Source organism: Conger conger, chromosome 1 (genome assembly GCF_963514075.1).
Source record: "Conger conger chromosome 1, fConCon1.1, whole genome shotgun sequence".
Taxonomy (NCBI): Eukaryota; Metazoa; Chordata; class Actinopteri; order Anguilliformes; family Congridae; genus Conger; species Conger conger.
The window spans coordinates 5,853,485-5,868,470 of NC_083760.1; the positions used below are offsets into that span (position 1 = coordinate 5,853,485).

The 14,986-nt window shown below is 48.6% G+C and overlaps 1 protein-coding gene across 1 annotated transcript in view; it reads right to left on the reverse strand.

Annotated features, from left to right (window-relative positions):
* Positions 1–354: 354 nt before the first annotated feature.
* The window catches only part of iglon5 (IgLON family member 5), a 157,415-nt gene continuing 142,783 nt past the window's right edge, over positions 355–14,986 (reverse strand). The window contains exons 5-8 of the mRNA XM_061254625.1: positions 9,990–10,124; positions 7,915–8,035; positions 3,067–3,218; positions 355–586 (exon numbers count right to left, since the gene is read on the reverse strand). Of these exons, the coding sequence (XP_061110609.1) occupies positions 495–586; positions 3,067–3,218; positions 7,915–8,035; positions 9,990–10,124 (500 nt within the window). The 3' untranslated portion in view covers positions 355–494. The remainder of the gene's footprint in view (positions 587–3,066; positions 3,219–7,914; positions 8,036–9,989; positions 10,125–14,986) is intronic.

Below are 14,986 nucleotides of genomic sequence, written 5' to 3' on the forward strand. Positions count from 1 at the left end.
TCATCATTCACGCGATCGCATTGACTTTCACCTCTGTTAATGATTACTCTTATTCTCATTATCTTTTTTTTTCTTACAAATTATTATAATTGTTTTTACTCGCTGCCATTGCAGCTACCGCTAGGATCGATATCGCTCCCATTAACCCTTTCCGTCATTACTAGAATTTGTTTCGCGGATGTTCATCCCTCATGCTATCGTGAAAACGGGCTATCGTAATTGCAATGTCGCCACGGCGACCATTGTTGTGACAGGGAAACAAAACAGTCGCCCTGTGAAACCGAGAGGTTGAGGAGGGGAGGGGGGAGGGGGGGGGGGTGGGTAAGGGGGCGGAGCTCGAGAAAGGGAGCGTGTGATTGGACGAGGCAGTGGGTGGAGGATGTGATGCGATGCAGCGATGGCTCCTGGAATAATGCATATTCTTTTTGTTCACAGTGATGGGTTCGTAGTTAAAGATATTCCCTTCCTTTTTTTTTTTCGCGGGGGCGAGACGCCTAGATCTTCAGCAGGAGAGAGAGGAGCAGGCCCAGGCAGATCCCCAAACCTCCGGTCATTCCCGCGCCTCCGCTGTACACCGCCCCCGGTCCTGCAGGGGGGGGAAAGGAGGGATGGGGGGTGAGGAGAGGAGTGAGGAGGAGGAGGAGGAGGAGTAGAGGAGGAGAGGAAAGACATTGGAAAGGGAGTAAAGAAGGAGGAAAGAGTGATGGAAGAGGAAACAGTAAAAATGGCAGAGAGGAACAGAGAGGAGAGAGATTAAAGGAAGAGGAAGATGAGAGAGAAGGAGAAAAACAAGAAGGAAGATGGGAGGAAGAGGAAAGAGTGAGAGGAAGAGGAGAAACAGGGGAGGGAGAGAGGAGGGAATCAGGGCAAGGGGAGAAGAAGGTACAAAGACCCTTGTTTAAAAACAGTGACATCATCAGAGTCAGCCTGGAGCTGAGGGGGGGGGGGCTGACATGGGTTCTGTCTGCTCTTGAGGTGATGTGCTCATTTTGGGGGAGAGCTACAGCAAAAGGCGGGAGAGGAGACCAGCAGGAAAGACCTATAAAAAGGCAGGAACGAGAGAAGATGCACGAGGAGGAACCGAGAGACCCGAAGGGTCAGCCCGGAAGAGGGATGGTGTGAAGAAAGGAAAAGAGACGGAGGAGTAAGCCAGGGATGGTGTGATGAGCGGCGGAGAGGCGAAAAACAAGGTGGAAGGGACACAAAGGAAGAGAGAAATGACTGACTGAAAAATGACAGAGAAGAGGGGTGTGAGTGGAGGGGGCGACTACGTGAGGAGACACAAAAGACCGGAGTGAAGATGAGAGGAGACTCTGAAGTGATGGATATAATGAGCAACAAGATGGCCGCCAAAAAACAACGTACGAGTTCTTAGCAAGTATCTCAGAGTATCTTTAGACTTCAAATCTTATTCCTATTACTTTTTTTTTTTTGCTAAATGACATTACATTACATTACATTACATTACATTACAGGCATTTAGCAGACGCTCTTATCCAGAGCGACGTACAATGAAGGGACGAATGAGACAAAAAAAAAAGAACTGCCAATGAGCTGAGAAAGTAGAACTCTCGTTACAAGATTTGCCAATGGGGTGAGAAAAATTAAGCAAACGGCAACTTCAAAGAAGCTAATATTTTCTACTTGAGATTTAAAAAAAAGTTTTATTACAAGACTAAAAATGCTTGCTGGCACAGTGAGAGAGAGGTGCACGTGACCCTCAAAAGAGCAGCAGTAAGCCCACGTGAAGGAGGGAAAGGAATGGCGTGAAAAGGAGAAAGAAAGAGAGAAATGCAGACAAGCAACATGCAAAAAATCCAAACTATCAGGAGACCTTTGGTCAGTTGCAGAATGTTATAACGAGAACTTTCACCACTTAACACTTTTTTTTTTTTTTTGTCTAGACAAGTTCTGTCAAGTAATTGAAAAAATGTCCCGAGTACATCACAAACATTTACTTCTAACACACATTTGCTTATTTATTTACTTCATTACATTTTGATATGACTACGTCATGTCTGTCAAGTAGTCATGTGGAAATGTAATGGGATATAGTGTAGATGCCAATAGCAACATTCCGAATAAGGAAATGAAATGCATGATTCATTGAACAGCACTTATTTTCCTGACAAGATAAATAAAATTCAACACAAATGAATGTCTGATAGTAATTTTTTTCAAAACTAACAGCACTGCATAATGTTCAAAGTCTGTTCTTTCAAATGTCTCTTGTGACTTCAAGAAAACATGGAAGGAACATCCAGGAAAGCTGGGAAACTTCAGAAGTGCCAAATCTGACTTTTACAGTCATTTTTTATTTTTTCCTCGGATATATTCTTTAAAGACGGGGGGCGGGTCCCAGAGAGAGCACGGGAATATGATCACATCTTTGAAACCAGAGAAACGGTTCCGTATCATTCCGCAGGAGAATTGAAACCAAGGTTCAAACCGAGATTAGATTTTTTTTTCAGATCTTTCCTCATTAATCCTAATTAATCTTCAGCGATTCTGTGCGCCATACGCACACATACACACACACACACGCCGAGAGCTTTGCGCACTCTTTAAGAGACAATGTTCAGCAATGAAGACAAATTCTGAGGCTCCACTGAGGCATTTAAGATCTGAACGATCAGCACTTCCTGATTAATGAGGAAAAACCACTCCTCCGACCCAAACAATGTACATGCCCAGACAAATAATAATTGAGTAGCAGTTTTTACATCCAACTGGATGGTAAATGGATTGCATTTATATAGCGCTTTTACCCGAAGCGCTGTACAATTGATGCTTCTCATTCACCCATTCATACACACACTCACACACCGACGGTGATTGGCTGCCATGCAAGGCGCCGACCAGCTCGTCAGGAGCATTTGGGGGTTAGGCGTCTTGCTCAGGGACACTTTGACACACCCGGGGCGGGGGATCGAACCGGCAACCCTCCGACTGCCAGACAACTTACCCCCCCGAGCCAATGTCACCCCCCCAGGCTGTAACCTGAGGCTGTAACGGAGGAGAGAAGACGGAGGAGGGGAAGGACGGAGGGACGAAAGGAGGACTCACGGAAGAGAAGCATGCTGGCGTTGGACACCCCCAGGGGGTTGGAGGCGAAGCAGGTGTAGTTGCCGAAGTGCTTGTCCGTCACGTTGTTGAAGAGGAGCAACGAGCGCGTTTTCTCGTTCTTGATCCTCAGGTTGAAGTCTCTCGCCACTAGCCTGGGGCGGGGGGGCAACAGGACACATCAGGGGCCCGTTCCACAAAGCAGGATCACTGAGTTAGCCGGATAACTGCACTGAGTAAAACCTGTTCCACAAAGTCGGATCACTGACTTAGCTGGATAACTGCACTGAGTAAAACCCACAAAGCAGGATCGCTGAGTTAGCTAGATAACTGCACTGAGTAAAACCCACAAAGCAGGATCACTGAGTTAGCTGGTTAACTGCACTGAGTAAAACCCACAAAGCAGGATCACTGAGTTAGCTGGTTAACTGCACTGAGTAAAACCTGTTCCACAAAGCCGGATCACTGACTTAGCTAGATAACTGCACTGAGTAAAACCCACAAAGCAGGATCGCTGAGTTAGCTGGATAACTGCACTGAGTAAAACCTGTTCCACAAAGTCGGATCACTGACTTAGCTGGATAACTGCACTGAGTAAAACCCACAAAGCTGGATCGCTGAGTTAGCTGGATAACTGCACTGAGTAAAACCCACAAAGCAGGATCACTGAGTTAGCTGGTTAACTGCACTGACTAAAACCTGTTCCACAAAGCCGGATCACTGACTTGGTTGGATAACTGCACTGTAAAACCCACAAAGCTGGATTGCTGAGTTAGCTGTATAACTGCATTGCAGTAAAACCAGAAGGCAAATCTGGAACATGGAATGAAGTTAAAAGAGCTGTTCTGGGTTTTACTCAGCACAGTTATCTGGCTAGCTCAGTAAAACCTGGAACTCACGAAAAAACTGGAACATGGACTGAAGTAGAGAGAGCTGTCCCTGTACTCAGTGCACTTAACTGGCTAACTCAGTGATCCTGCTTCGTGGTCCCAGGTCGGGTGGGAGAGAGGGCACAGGAGGAGGAAGAGGAGGAGGAAGAGGAAAGAGTGTGAGTGTGAAATTGAAATTGAGAGAGAAAGACAGCGAGCAGTCGAAGAAGAAAGAGAAGAAGAAGACACTGGGATGGGCTGAAGAAGGGAAGAGAGGACAGATAGAATAAAAGATAAAAAAGAAGTATCAGGGCTGTTGCTATGCAACACAGCTCCGCAAACAGCAACCAGGCTTGTGACCAGGGCATGTGGAGGGTGCTGGGGGTGCTGGGGGTGGGGGGGAGGGGATTGTGTGGGTTGGGCGGTGGGGGGGGGGGAGTGATTGCACAAAGTGCAATTAATGACTCAGCAGGCAGACTTTAGTAAATGTTATGAAACAGCCCAAGCCCTTTCTAGCTTTGTCGACAAAACTTCTGTCTAGTCAGGCGTATCTCCATGGCAACGTGCGGGGGCACCCTCCGGTTGCTCGACAGCGGGGGTAACTCCAGGTCACCCCGGCTGCCGGCTGAGGCCCGTCGCTGTCCCTACGAACGAAACGAGATGTTCTCCCGTCGGCTAAAACTAAAACTATAAAACTAACGTCACGTTACAGAAAAGGCCGCAAAAGCCACTGGGGGTGCAGGACAGACAGGGAGAAATGCAGAATTAAAAATTAACACTGCCAAACGGTCGCAATAAAATTATTTTTTACGCTGCCGTTAGTTATGGGGATACCGCCACTCCGTGGGGCCATCCCATTGGTCGGTGTACCGCACAGAGCAGGGTGCGAATTGTTAGGGTGAATAAATGAATTACAATAATAAAAAAATACAAAAAAACTAAGAAAACAAACATATTTGCAGCTAAATTCAAATGAGGACAGTCTAGCTCTGAGCCAGATTCTATGGTGCAATGCTTGGGGCTTATACTTTCTATGGTACCGTGTAATCACTGTGTCACTCTCTTTATCATAGCGTTGCAGTGGTGGCCTGTAAGAAGCCATTTAATCTTCCTTTGTGCGGTTTGAGGTACAGTCAAATTCAAAAGTATTGGAGCAGTGACCCTTCTTTCTGTTGTTTTGGCTCTGTGGGCCAGCACTTGTACACTAGGGCAGGCACACAGTCTCTGGTGATGTCTCTGGGTTGGAGAGTTCAGACATCGAATGCAAAGGATTTGCAACCAAGTACGAAATATGATTATGACTATTTCAGATTATGTAAATCTGTGCCGTTACATTAGCTCTCCAAAAAATGAGCGGAATATGAAAAGGAGGGTTGTAATTCCTACACAGATCGCCCAGTATGGATGTAAATACGCGCAAATTAAAGTCGACAGTCCGCCGTTTAACAGAAAATGTGTCTGTCGCAACACTAATGTATCTCCATGTGTCTGAGCAGTAGTATTATAGATTACAAGTCAAATCCCTGCCAGGTTCTGTATTTCCCTGTCTGAGTTTCTCCCTGTTTTATGTGTATTTTGTCCCTGTTCTCTTTCCGTAGTGCTGTCATCTTCTTTTTCGTTAGACTCTAGTCTCGTTTCGTTCATTACCTCAGTGTATTTATAACTCCCTGTTTCCCTGTGTTCCCTGCCAGGTTATGCGTCTCACACCATTCTTTCCAGCGGTTTGCTGCCTGTCTGCTCGGTTCGACCTGTTCTGTGCACCCCTACCTCCGCCTCTCAGGATTATCCTTCTGATCGTATTTGACCCGCTGTTACCGGGCCCTGATCGGACGTTCTTTTACCATGTTCTGATCGCCTTCCCGTGTCCCGACGTTTGCCTGTGACCTCGACCACTCTGGATTATCCCCGCTGTGTCCGGTTGCCCTGTGTACAAACTTTTGTCTGATCCTTTGTCTACGAACTTGCCGATCTCTGATATTCCCATCTGCCCGTGTCCGACCATTGCCTGCCCGACCTGCCTTCTGATGAATAAAAACCCTCGATCAGTCTGCTCCCCGCTTGCCTTTGCCTCCTTGGTTCTGAGGCCCGATAATCCCCGCAATTCTAGAAGTTTGTAACTGTACCTACAATCCATCCTGGCAAACACTCTGTGGCCGTGTGTTTATTTGTAAAGGTTATTGTACATTATCCCATTTCTGACGGTCTTCTACGCAACGTCAGACACCCAATCCTATATTAATTATTTTATTTATAATACAACCTTCCACATTCTCTCATATCTCCAATTACTTGCTATGCCTACGTGTTACTCTTGGCTTGTTTGCCTCCATTTTAATCTCATTTTCTGCGTGCACGCACATTAACCTGATTGAACAAATCTAAATCACATCAATCCTAATGAAACGCACGAGACGTAGTCAGACTGACATGGATTATTGTGTTAACTTAAGCCAGTTAACGTGAAGGAAGCCTGATTTGGGAAAACCAGCATTGTGAAATATACCACCCCGCCCCCCCCCCAAACCCCCAGACACCCTTCCCGAAACCAGTAAATTGCTATGCTAAATTGGCTTCATAACTAGAACAAAGTCCAATTACAATGCTAACACTAAACACAACTGCCAAATGGATTGGCTGCCTTTCCCGTCGTCCCCATTCCGATGGTTGATGTGAACATTAACTGAAGCTCCTGATCCGTGTCTGCATGACTTCATGCATTGCACCGCCGCCACACGATCGGCTGAGTAAATAATCCCGCGGATACAGCAGGCGTACACGCAGGTGTTCCTAATAAAGTGCTGAGTGAGCGTATGTGCAGTCGGAAAATATATGCAACAGTGAACAAATGCACCAAAAAAAAAAAAACTGAAGGAATTTATATGCGAAAAATAAATAAATAAATAAATAAAATACTTCATTTGGATGCAAAGAGAGGCTGAACTGCCCGGTTGATTTGCCAGTTTCACGATTTAACAAAATAATAACAAAGAAGAAAATATTCGCTTATCGTGATTAATTCCACAGATTGGCTAAGTGCATTTGCTAACACGATGTTCAGAGCACCTCCCAAACAACAGAACATAAAAGGAAAAGAGCATAAAATAATGTAATATCGCACAGGGGTTAAGAAAAGGACAGCTTATGAACAGCGGGTGCCTGAGCAGTCGAACCGAGTAAAATCAGATTCAACATGAAGGAAAACAATCAAAGGGAAATGTCAGGAGACAGATTTGGTTCATTTCTATAAATATCGCTGTCAATCACGGTGACTAAGACGGTCGCAGTGAGGAGCCAATGACAGCCGGTGATCAGGAAAACACTAAAATCCATCTCGTTGCAAAGCACAGAAAATGCTAAATACCTCCCAAATGAATGCATCAATCAGCCGCAGTCATCCTTAGTGAAGGTGGGTTACTTTGCAAATCAATCGGTGTTACAGATCCCTGTTTCCCTATTGTATATGTGTGTCTGTGTGTGTGTGTGTGAGTGTGGTGTGTATGTGTGTGTGAGTGTGTGAGTGTGGTTTGTGTGTGTGTGTGGTGTGTGTGTGTGAGTGTGGTGTGTAAGTGTAAGTGTATGTGTGTGTGTGTGTGTGTGTGTGTGTGCGAGAGGTGTGAGTGTGGTGTAGTGTGGTGAGGTGTGTGTGGGTGGTGTGTACGTGTATATATGTGTGTGTGTGTGTGGTGTGGTGTGTGTGTGTATGTGTGTGTGTGTGTGTGGTGTGGTGTGTAAGTGTATATGTGTGTGTGTGTGTGTGGTGTGGTGTGTGTGTGTGAGTGTGATGTGTGTGTGAGTGTGTGATGTGTGGTGTGGTGTGTGTGGTGTGTGGTGTGTAAGTGTATATGTGTGTGTGTGTGTGGTGTGGTGTGTAAGTGTGTGTGTGTGTGTGTGTGTGAGAGAGAGAGTGTGTGTGTATATGTGTGTATATGTGTGTGTGTGTGTGTGTGAGCGTGTGTGTATATATGAGAGGGAGAGGTCTCACCTGCGGTCGTCTCTGAACCACTCGAAGGAGGCGGTGGGCACTGCCATGGCCTCACAGCGCAGTATGGCAGCCTTACCCAGCTGAGCCGGCATGTTCTTCACATCCGTTATCATGGGAGGGTCTGAGAGGGGGAGAGAGGGAGAGAGGGAGGGAGGGGGAGAGGGGGAGGGAGAGAGGGGGAGAGGGGGAGGGAGGGAGAGGGAGAGAGGGAGGGAGGGAGGGAGGGGGAGAGAGAGAGAATTAGAGAGGGAGGGAAAGAGTGAGGGAGAGAGAGGGAGGGGGAGAGAGAGGGGGAGGGAGGGAGGGAGAGAGGGGGAGGGAGGGGGAGAGGGGGATAGGGGGAGGGGGGGAGAGAGAGAGAATTAGAGAGGAAGGGAAAGAGTGAGGGAGAGAGAGGGAGGGGGAGAGAGAGAGGGAGGGAGAGAGGGGAGAGAGGGGGAGGGAGAGAGGGGGGAGGGAGAGAGAATTAGAGAGGGAGGGAGAGAGTGAGGGAGAGGGAGGGGGAGAGAGTGTGGGAGAGAGAGATGGAGGGATAAAGAGGGAGAGAGGGGTAAGGGAGAGAGGGATGAGAAGAACAGAGAGAGAAGACAGATAAAGAGAGAGAAAGAGGGTTGGGAGAGGGCGAGAGATGGAGATGGAGAGAGGGGGTAGATATATGAAAGAACAACATTAATATTTAATGTGTAAATATATCAGCGTGTTTCCCTGCTGTTTGTCATTGCTGTTTGTGCACTTGCCTCCTGTGTTTGGCTTTGAGCTACTAAAAACTCAATTTGGATTGAATTCAGGGAAAGAGAAGGAGCGAGAATGAGCGAGAGCGAGAGACAAAGAGAGTGAGTGAGAGAGAGAGAGAGAGAGAGAGAGAGAAATGTCATTATTACTTCACTACACATATGTATTCTAATTGATTTCTGATGCTGGCGCAATATTTACATAGGCACTTCCTGCCAATAACGCAACTTGAATTTGAATTTGAGAGAGAGATGTGGAGTAAGAGACACAGAGAGAGGGAGAGAGAGAGAGAGAGAGAGCGAGAGAGAGAGAGAGAGAGAGAGAGAGAGAGAGAAAGCTGATGAATCAGTCCAAAGCTGCAGCTGGTGTGTTGTGCGGCTCTTGACCGGTCGTGGGCGGCTGTTGGCGCTGTAACCCGGCAACAACAGCGGTTTGCCAGCGAGCGGCAAGAGGCGTGCGGGGCGTGTTTTTTACCCACGATGCAGTGTGGCCCGGTGGCGGTCAGCCGGCATTTAGGCCGAGCCGGCCTAACTCACTACGATTGCGGCCAAAAATACGAAGTCAATAATTTTTTTCCCACACGAAAATGTAGTGGCAATAGGCGTTCTTTCCTCCCCGTGTGCTGATTTTCGGCAATTTATTGTGCTATTGGGACAATACAGCAATGCTTCGTGGACGAATCAGGGCATAGCTTAGCTCTCACATGCTTAGTGGAGGAGCCACAATGGCTTCCCTACTGCGTAGGATTTGGCACCAAATTTTACACGGCGGCACTGGTAAACAACTGCCGGCTCTTAAAAACGCTTTCCACCAGCCCATGGATAGTCAGTGGGAGACGTAATAGGCACTCGGTCCGTAGTTTTCTGCAGTCGATGCTTTAGACTCACAGTTGACGGTGACTCTGATGCGTGAGGCGTGTTTGTACCCACGATGCACTGCGGCACACACAGTTGCCGATTACTTACACGTGTGGTGTGTTTTTTACCCACGATGCACTGCGGCACACACTCACAGTTGACGGTGACTCTGACGCGTGCGGCGTGTTTTTACCCACGATGCAGTGCGGCACACACTCACAGTTGACAGTGACTCTGACGCCTGTGGCGTGTTTTTCCCACGATGCACTGCGGCACACACTGACAGGTCACGGTGACTCTGATGCGTGCAGCGTGTTTTTACCCACGATGCAGTGCGGCACGTGGTGTGTTTTTACCCACAATGCAGTGCGGCACATGATGTGTTTTTTACCCACGATGCAGTGCGGCACGTAATGTGTTTTTACCCACGATGCAGTGCGGCACGTGGTGTGTTTTTACCCACGATGCAGCGCGGCACGCACTCACAGTTGACGGTGACTCTGACGCGGCGCGTGTCGGGCGGGGCCACGCCGTTGTTGGTGACGCACTCAAAGTCCTGCGCCTGCTGCCGCCGGATGTCCGTGATGTCCAGGAACTCGCCCTCGTTCGGCACTCCGCCGTCTGAACGGACGCACCGATTGGTGGGCAGACAGATAAACAGATAGATATACACACAGTGAACACTTTATCCGGTGTTTATTTGTCCAATTTTTTAGATGCATTTAAATCTTCTGCTGCTGGTAACCTATCCACTTAGAGGTTTGATGCGTTGTGTGTTCAGAGATGCTCTTCTGCATAGCACTGTTGTAATGTGTGGTTATTCACTGTCACCAATATATATATATATATATATATATATATATATGTATATATATATTTCAAGATACTTTATTAGGTAGTCATCCTTTCAATCTACCCTAAACACCAGTTACAAGGAATTAACAGAATGAACAAAAAATTAACCTTTATATATACAGGTAGGTTGACTGAGCATGCATGCCCTTTCACAGCAACACCCTGTTAATGCTCCCCTAGGTAGCGTCACCTGTATGTCTTTCGACTGCGCAAAGAAACCAGAGTACCAGGAAGAAACCCACGCAAACACGGGGAGAACACAGGGAGACTCAACATCAGAAAGGCCCAAGCAGTAACTCGAACACAGGACCTTCTTGCTGTGGGGCAACAGTGCTCCCGACTGTGCCAATACAAAGATAGACAGACAGAAAAACAGACAGACAGATGGACGGACGCATTGACGTCCTCTGCACTTGAAACATCCTTGTTACTTAGGAGCAGTGGGGCAGCCACAGTGCAGCGCCCGGGGACCAACTCCAGTTCTGAGGCCAGTGCCTTGTTCAAGGGCAACAGCAGGAGTGTACCGAACCTGACACGCCCGTCTTCCGTGCCAAACAGACGGACAGAAACGCAGACAGACAGACCAGGGGCGCTGTCATTCACGTTTAATCTGTAAGCGTCTCCAACAGAGGCAGACATCAATGGCCTGTCATAAGCGGGCACATCAAGAACTTTCGCCCTCTGACTGCTTCAGAGCGCGGAGAAGATTTTCAGCAATAAAGACCAACACGAGCAGCCCCCGAGACTCTCGGGGAATGCCAATTCCTCCTAAATAGTTTTAACCAATACTCAGAAAAAACACAAACACACTTCTGATTCAACCCACATTTATTTAGTGCACTTAAGTTTATTTGGATCTACATTAGCTGTGCCATAGCAACAGCTACACTTCTTGCGGTCCCCACAAGTATAGAAAAACAAGAAGTGTGTGAATCTATTGATGTAATAGTACAATTGCATTAATGCTAGTTTCTCTCTTCGGCGGGAGCTGAAGTGGAGAAGAGGGGAATTGAGGGATACTCGTTACACAGCAAAAAACAGAAACTAAGTCAATCTCAACAAGCATTTTGGTCTTATGTTGACATTTAAAGTGTTATTTATTTCACAGTTTCACTAAATAAGACAAACATATTGGCAATGAGGCAAGACCGCAAGATTTGCCAACAGGGTAAAAAAAAAAATCTCACTTGCTGAACAGTAACTAAGTAAGACAAGCTAATAATTTCTACTTGAGAGAAAACTATAAGATCTTACGTCATATTACACGACTGAAACGCTTGTTAAGAAAGTCATTTTTGTCACGGTGTCAGATAATTATTATTTTCATGTTCGGATAAATGTGGAAAAACACTAGGAGCCTGCAGACGGGTCGTGGCAGCGAAAAACAGTAACAGCTGTAGAGCAGTGTGTGATTTCTCCTCTGTGGAGGACCAGAATAAGTCAATAGAGCAGGGCAGAAATTCAGACAATTCAGCCAGACCTCTACTCACCCCCCCCCCACCCCACCCCCACCACTGCCAGCGCCCTTTTTCCCTGACACGGACCCCAGACGCTCCCACGCGCTGCAGAGTGAACATAATTAGCCCGTCGGATTATTCTTTTAGCACACGTATTTTCTAAAGGGGTTTTTGAAGTGTTGACAAACTTTTTTCACTCTCTCTCTCTCTCTCTCTCTCTCTCTCTCTCTCCGTCTCTCTCGTTCTTTAAGAGAGGAGAGGGAATTAGCAGTGTCTCTGCTGCAGCTCTCTGGCAGCCCGTGTAATGCCAGAGCGATGAAGGGCAGGAGATGACACAAATCCTCTCCCGAGTCTGCAGGAGATGAACAAGCAGGCCTGTCTGGAGCGTGAGGGAATAGACAAGGGGGGGGGGGGGTTAACGTGCACCCCAGTCTGTTTCTGAGAGAGGGGGGTGGCTGGGGACTGTTTGGCCTCCTACGACTCCTAATATTTTTATCATTAAAGTAGAGGCAAGTGGCAGAACATGACAGAGCGAGTAATCTGGCTTCTAACGAGGAAAGCCGGCACTTAAACTGCTGCTCCCTTTAAAGCAAAACAAGACAAAACAATATCATTATAAATATAAATACAAAAAGCTGAATATCTAATCAGAGGTCCATTAACTAGAGCTCACAAAGCCTCACACACACACGCAAGCGCACACACACACTCACAGACACACACACGCACACACACACACACACAAGCGCACACACACTCTCACACACACACACACACACACACAGACACACACTCACACACACACACAGACACACACACACACACACACACACACAGGCACACACACACTCACAGACACACACAGGCACACACACACACAGACACACACACACACACTCAGACACACACACACACACTCAGACACACACACACTCACAGACACACACACACACACTCACAGACACACACACACACACACTCACAGACACACACACTCACAGACGCACACACACACACACACACAGACACACACTCACACACACACACAGACACACACACACACACACACACACACACACAGGCACACACACACACACTCACACACACACACACACACACACAGACACACACACACACACTCACACACACACTCACAGACACACACACACTCACAGACGCACACACACACACACTCACAGACACACACACTCACAGACGCACACACACACACACTCACAGACACACACACTCACACACACGCACACACACACACACACACGCTCACAGAGCCGCTCGGAGAGTCCTGTCACAGAGATTACTGCAGCAGCTCTAACTGAAGATTATTGCGCAGGATTATTAGCGCGGCCGCTGAACTGGAGACGATTATCACAGCCGCAGCCGGGCCGGGCCCCAGCGCCTCGCTCACTCATTCCATTAGCTTAATAAACACCCCTCCCCCGGCGGCGTCTCCCCCGCGCCGCCCCCCGCGTCCTCCGCCCGCGGGAGGCGCACAGACCCCGCCGAACCAAACCGAAACGTTCGAGGAGTTGTCCTCGGATCCGCCCGTCACGATCCGACACGCTGTCCGCGGCCCGCTCGCTAAGCAGGCCCCCGTTTTGTCTCTTCCTTTGCCCGATGAAAATAGAAACAGCTCAAGCTACGTTTTGAGAACAGCTGGTAGCTGGTCGACCAGTTCGGACCAGTTCCCGGCGTGACACGGTCTGGCCAGTTCAGGCTATGTTTTGAAACAGCTCGTACCTGGTTGACCAGCTCAGACCAGCTCCCCGCTCGACGTGGTTTAGCTGGTTGTCCAGTTCAGACCAGCTCCCAGCCTCACATAGTTTGACCAGCTCAAGCTATGTTTTCGGAAAAAAGCCGGTAGCTGGTTCACCCGCTCAGAAGAGCTACCAGCACACGCTGGTTCATCGGCTCATACCCAGCTGACGATCGGCTCGACCAGCTCAGTTCTAAAGCCGTTCGATCCGGCACACCCGGATTTCAGAGCCGCGCTGTCCCTTTACGCCCGCGAAATGTTCGAAAAGCCGTCTTCGCGTCAACATCTGACTCGCACGTCCAGTCGACATGCTAACAGTCGCGCCGAGAAGCAAATCCCCGGGTTTTTGTAACGTGTTTAGTTTCATCGGCGGCCGTCGTGTACGTCGATGCCGGCCGCGCGTCTGGTTGTGGGCGGGGGGGCGGCGTGTGGCTCAGGGCCTCAGATCCGGGTCTCGGAGGGGCTTCCTGGGGCCGGCCCCTGATTAAGGTGGATTACCGCGGAGCCCGCCGCAGCATCGACGCGATCAAAGCCGGGTTTTTCTCCGGGGGTCGCCCCCCCCCCCCCCCCCCCGTGGGAGCAGGCTGACCCACGAATCGCTTCGGCTCGCCGCTTTAAGGTGGACCCAAAAAATAGAAAAAAGGGTGGATTTAAGGTGGAATGAGAACAGGGAGAGTGTAGCGTCGAACGCCCAGTCCAGGGGTACGGAAATATGGAGGTTTGCCTGTCTGAAGGACACCTGCTTCTCAGAACCACTGAAGCCCAGCGCTTCACATTTAAGGTGGACCCAAAAAAAACTGGGTGGATTTAAGGTGGAATGAGAACAGGACAAGCACCACTCACGCCCTTCGCACCAAGCCCCCAGTCCAGGGGTACGGAAATAAGGAGGTCTGCCTGTCTGAAGGACATCTGCTTCTCAGAGCCGTTGCGGATCCCCGATCCCCGATTAGATTACATTAATGGCATTTGGCAGAGCGACGTACAGTTGATTAGACTAAGCAGGAGACAATGCAGGGTTAAGGGCCTCGCTCAAGGGCCCAACGGCTGTGCGGATCTTATCGTGGCTACACCCGGGACCTTGTGGTGCCCCAGTCACGTACCTTAACCACTCCGCTACCGACCGCCTATTAGCACCGAACGCCCGTTCCGGGGGTGCTGCCTATCTGAAGGACCCCCGCTTCTCAGAACCGTGGCGGGACCCCAGTCCTTTTTATGTTACGCAGGAAAAACAATTAGTTATCCCTCTTCTTTCACCTCTCAAGAGTTTTCAATCACTTTCACTGCCTTTTGTCCTCGTTCTGACAGCTTTTACAACTGACGCCGCCGTCTGTTGTGTGCTAAATACCAGATTGGTTTTGAGTGACGGCTCGATGTAGGGCTTACAGTAGAGCTGGATA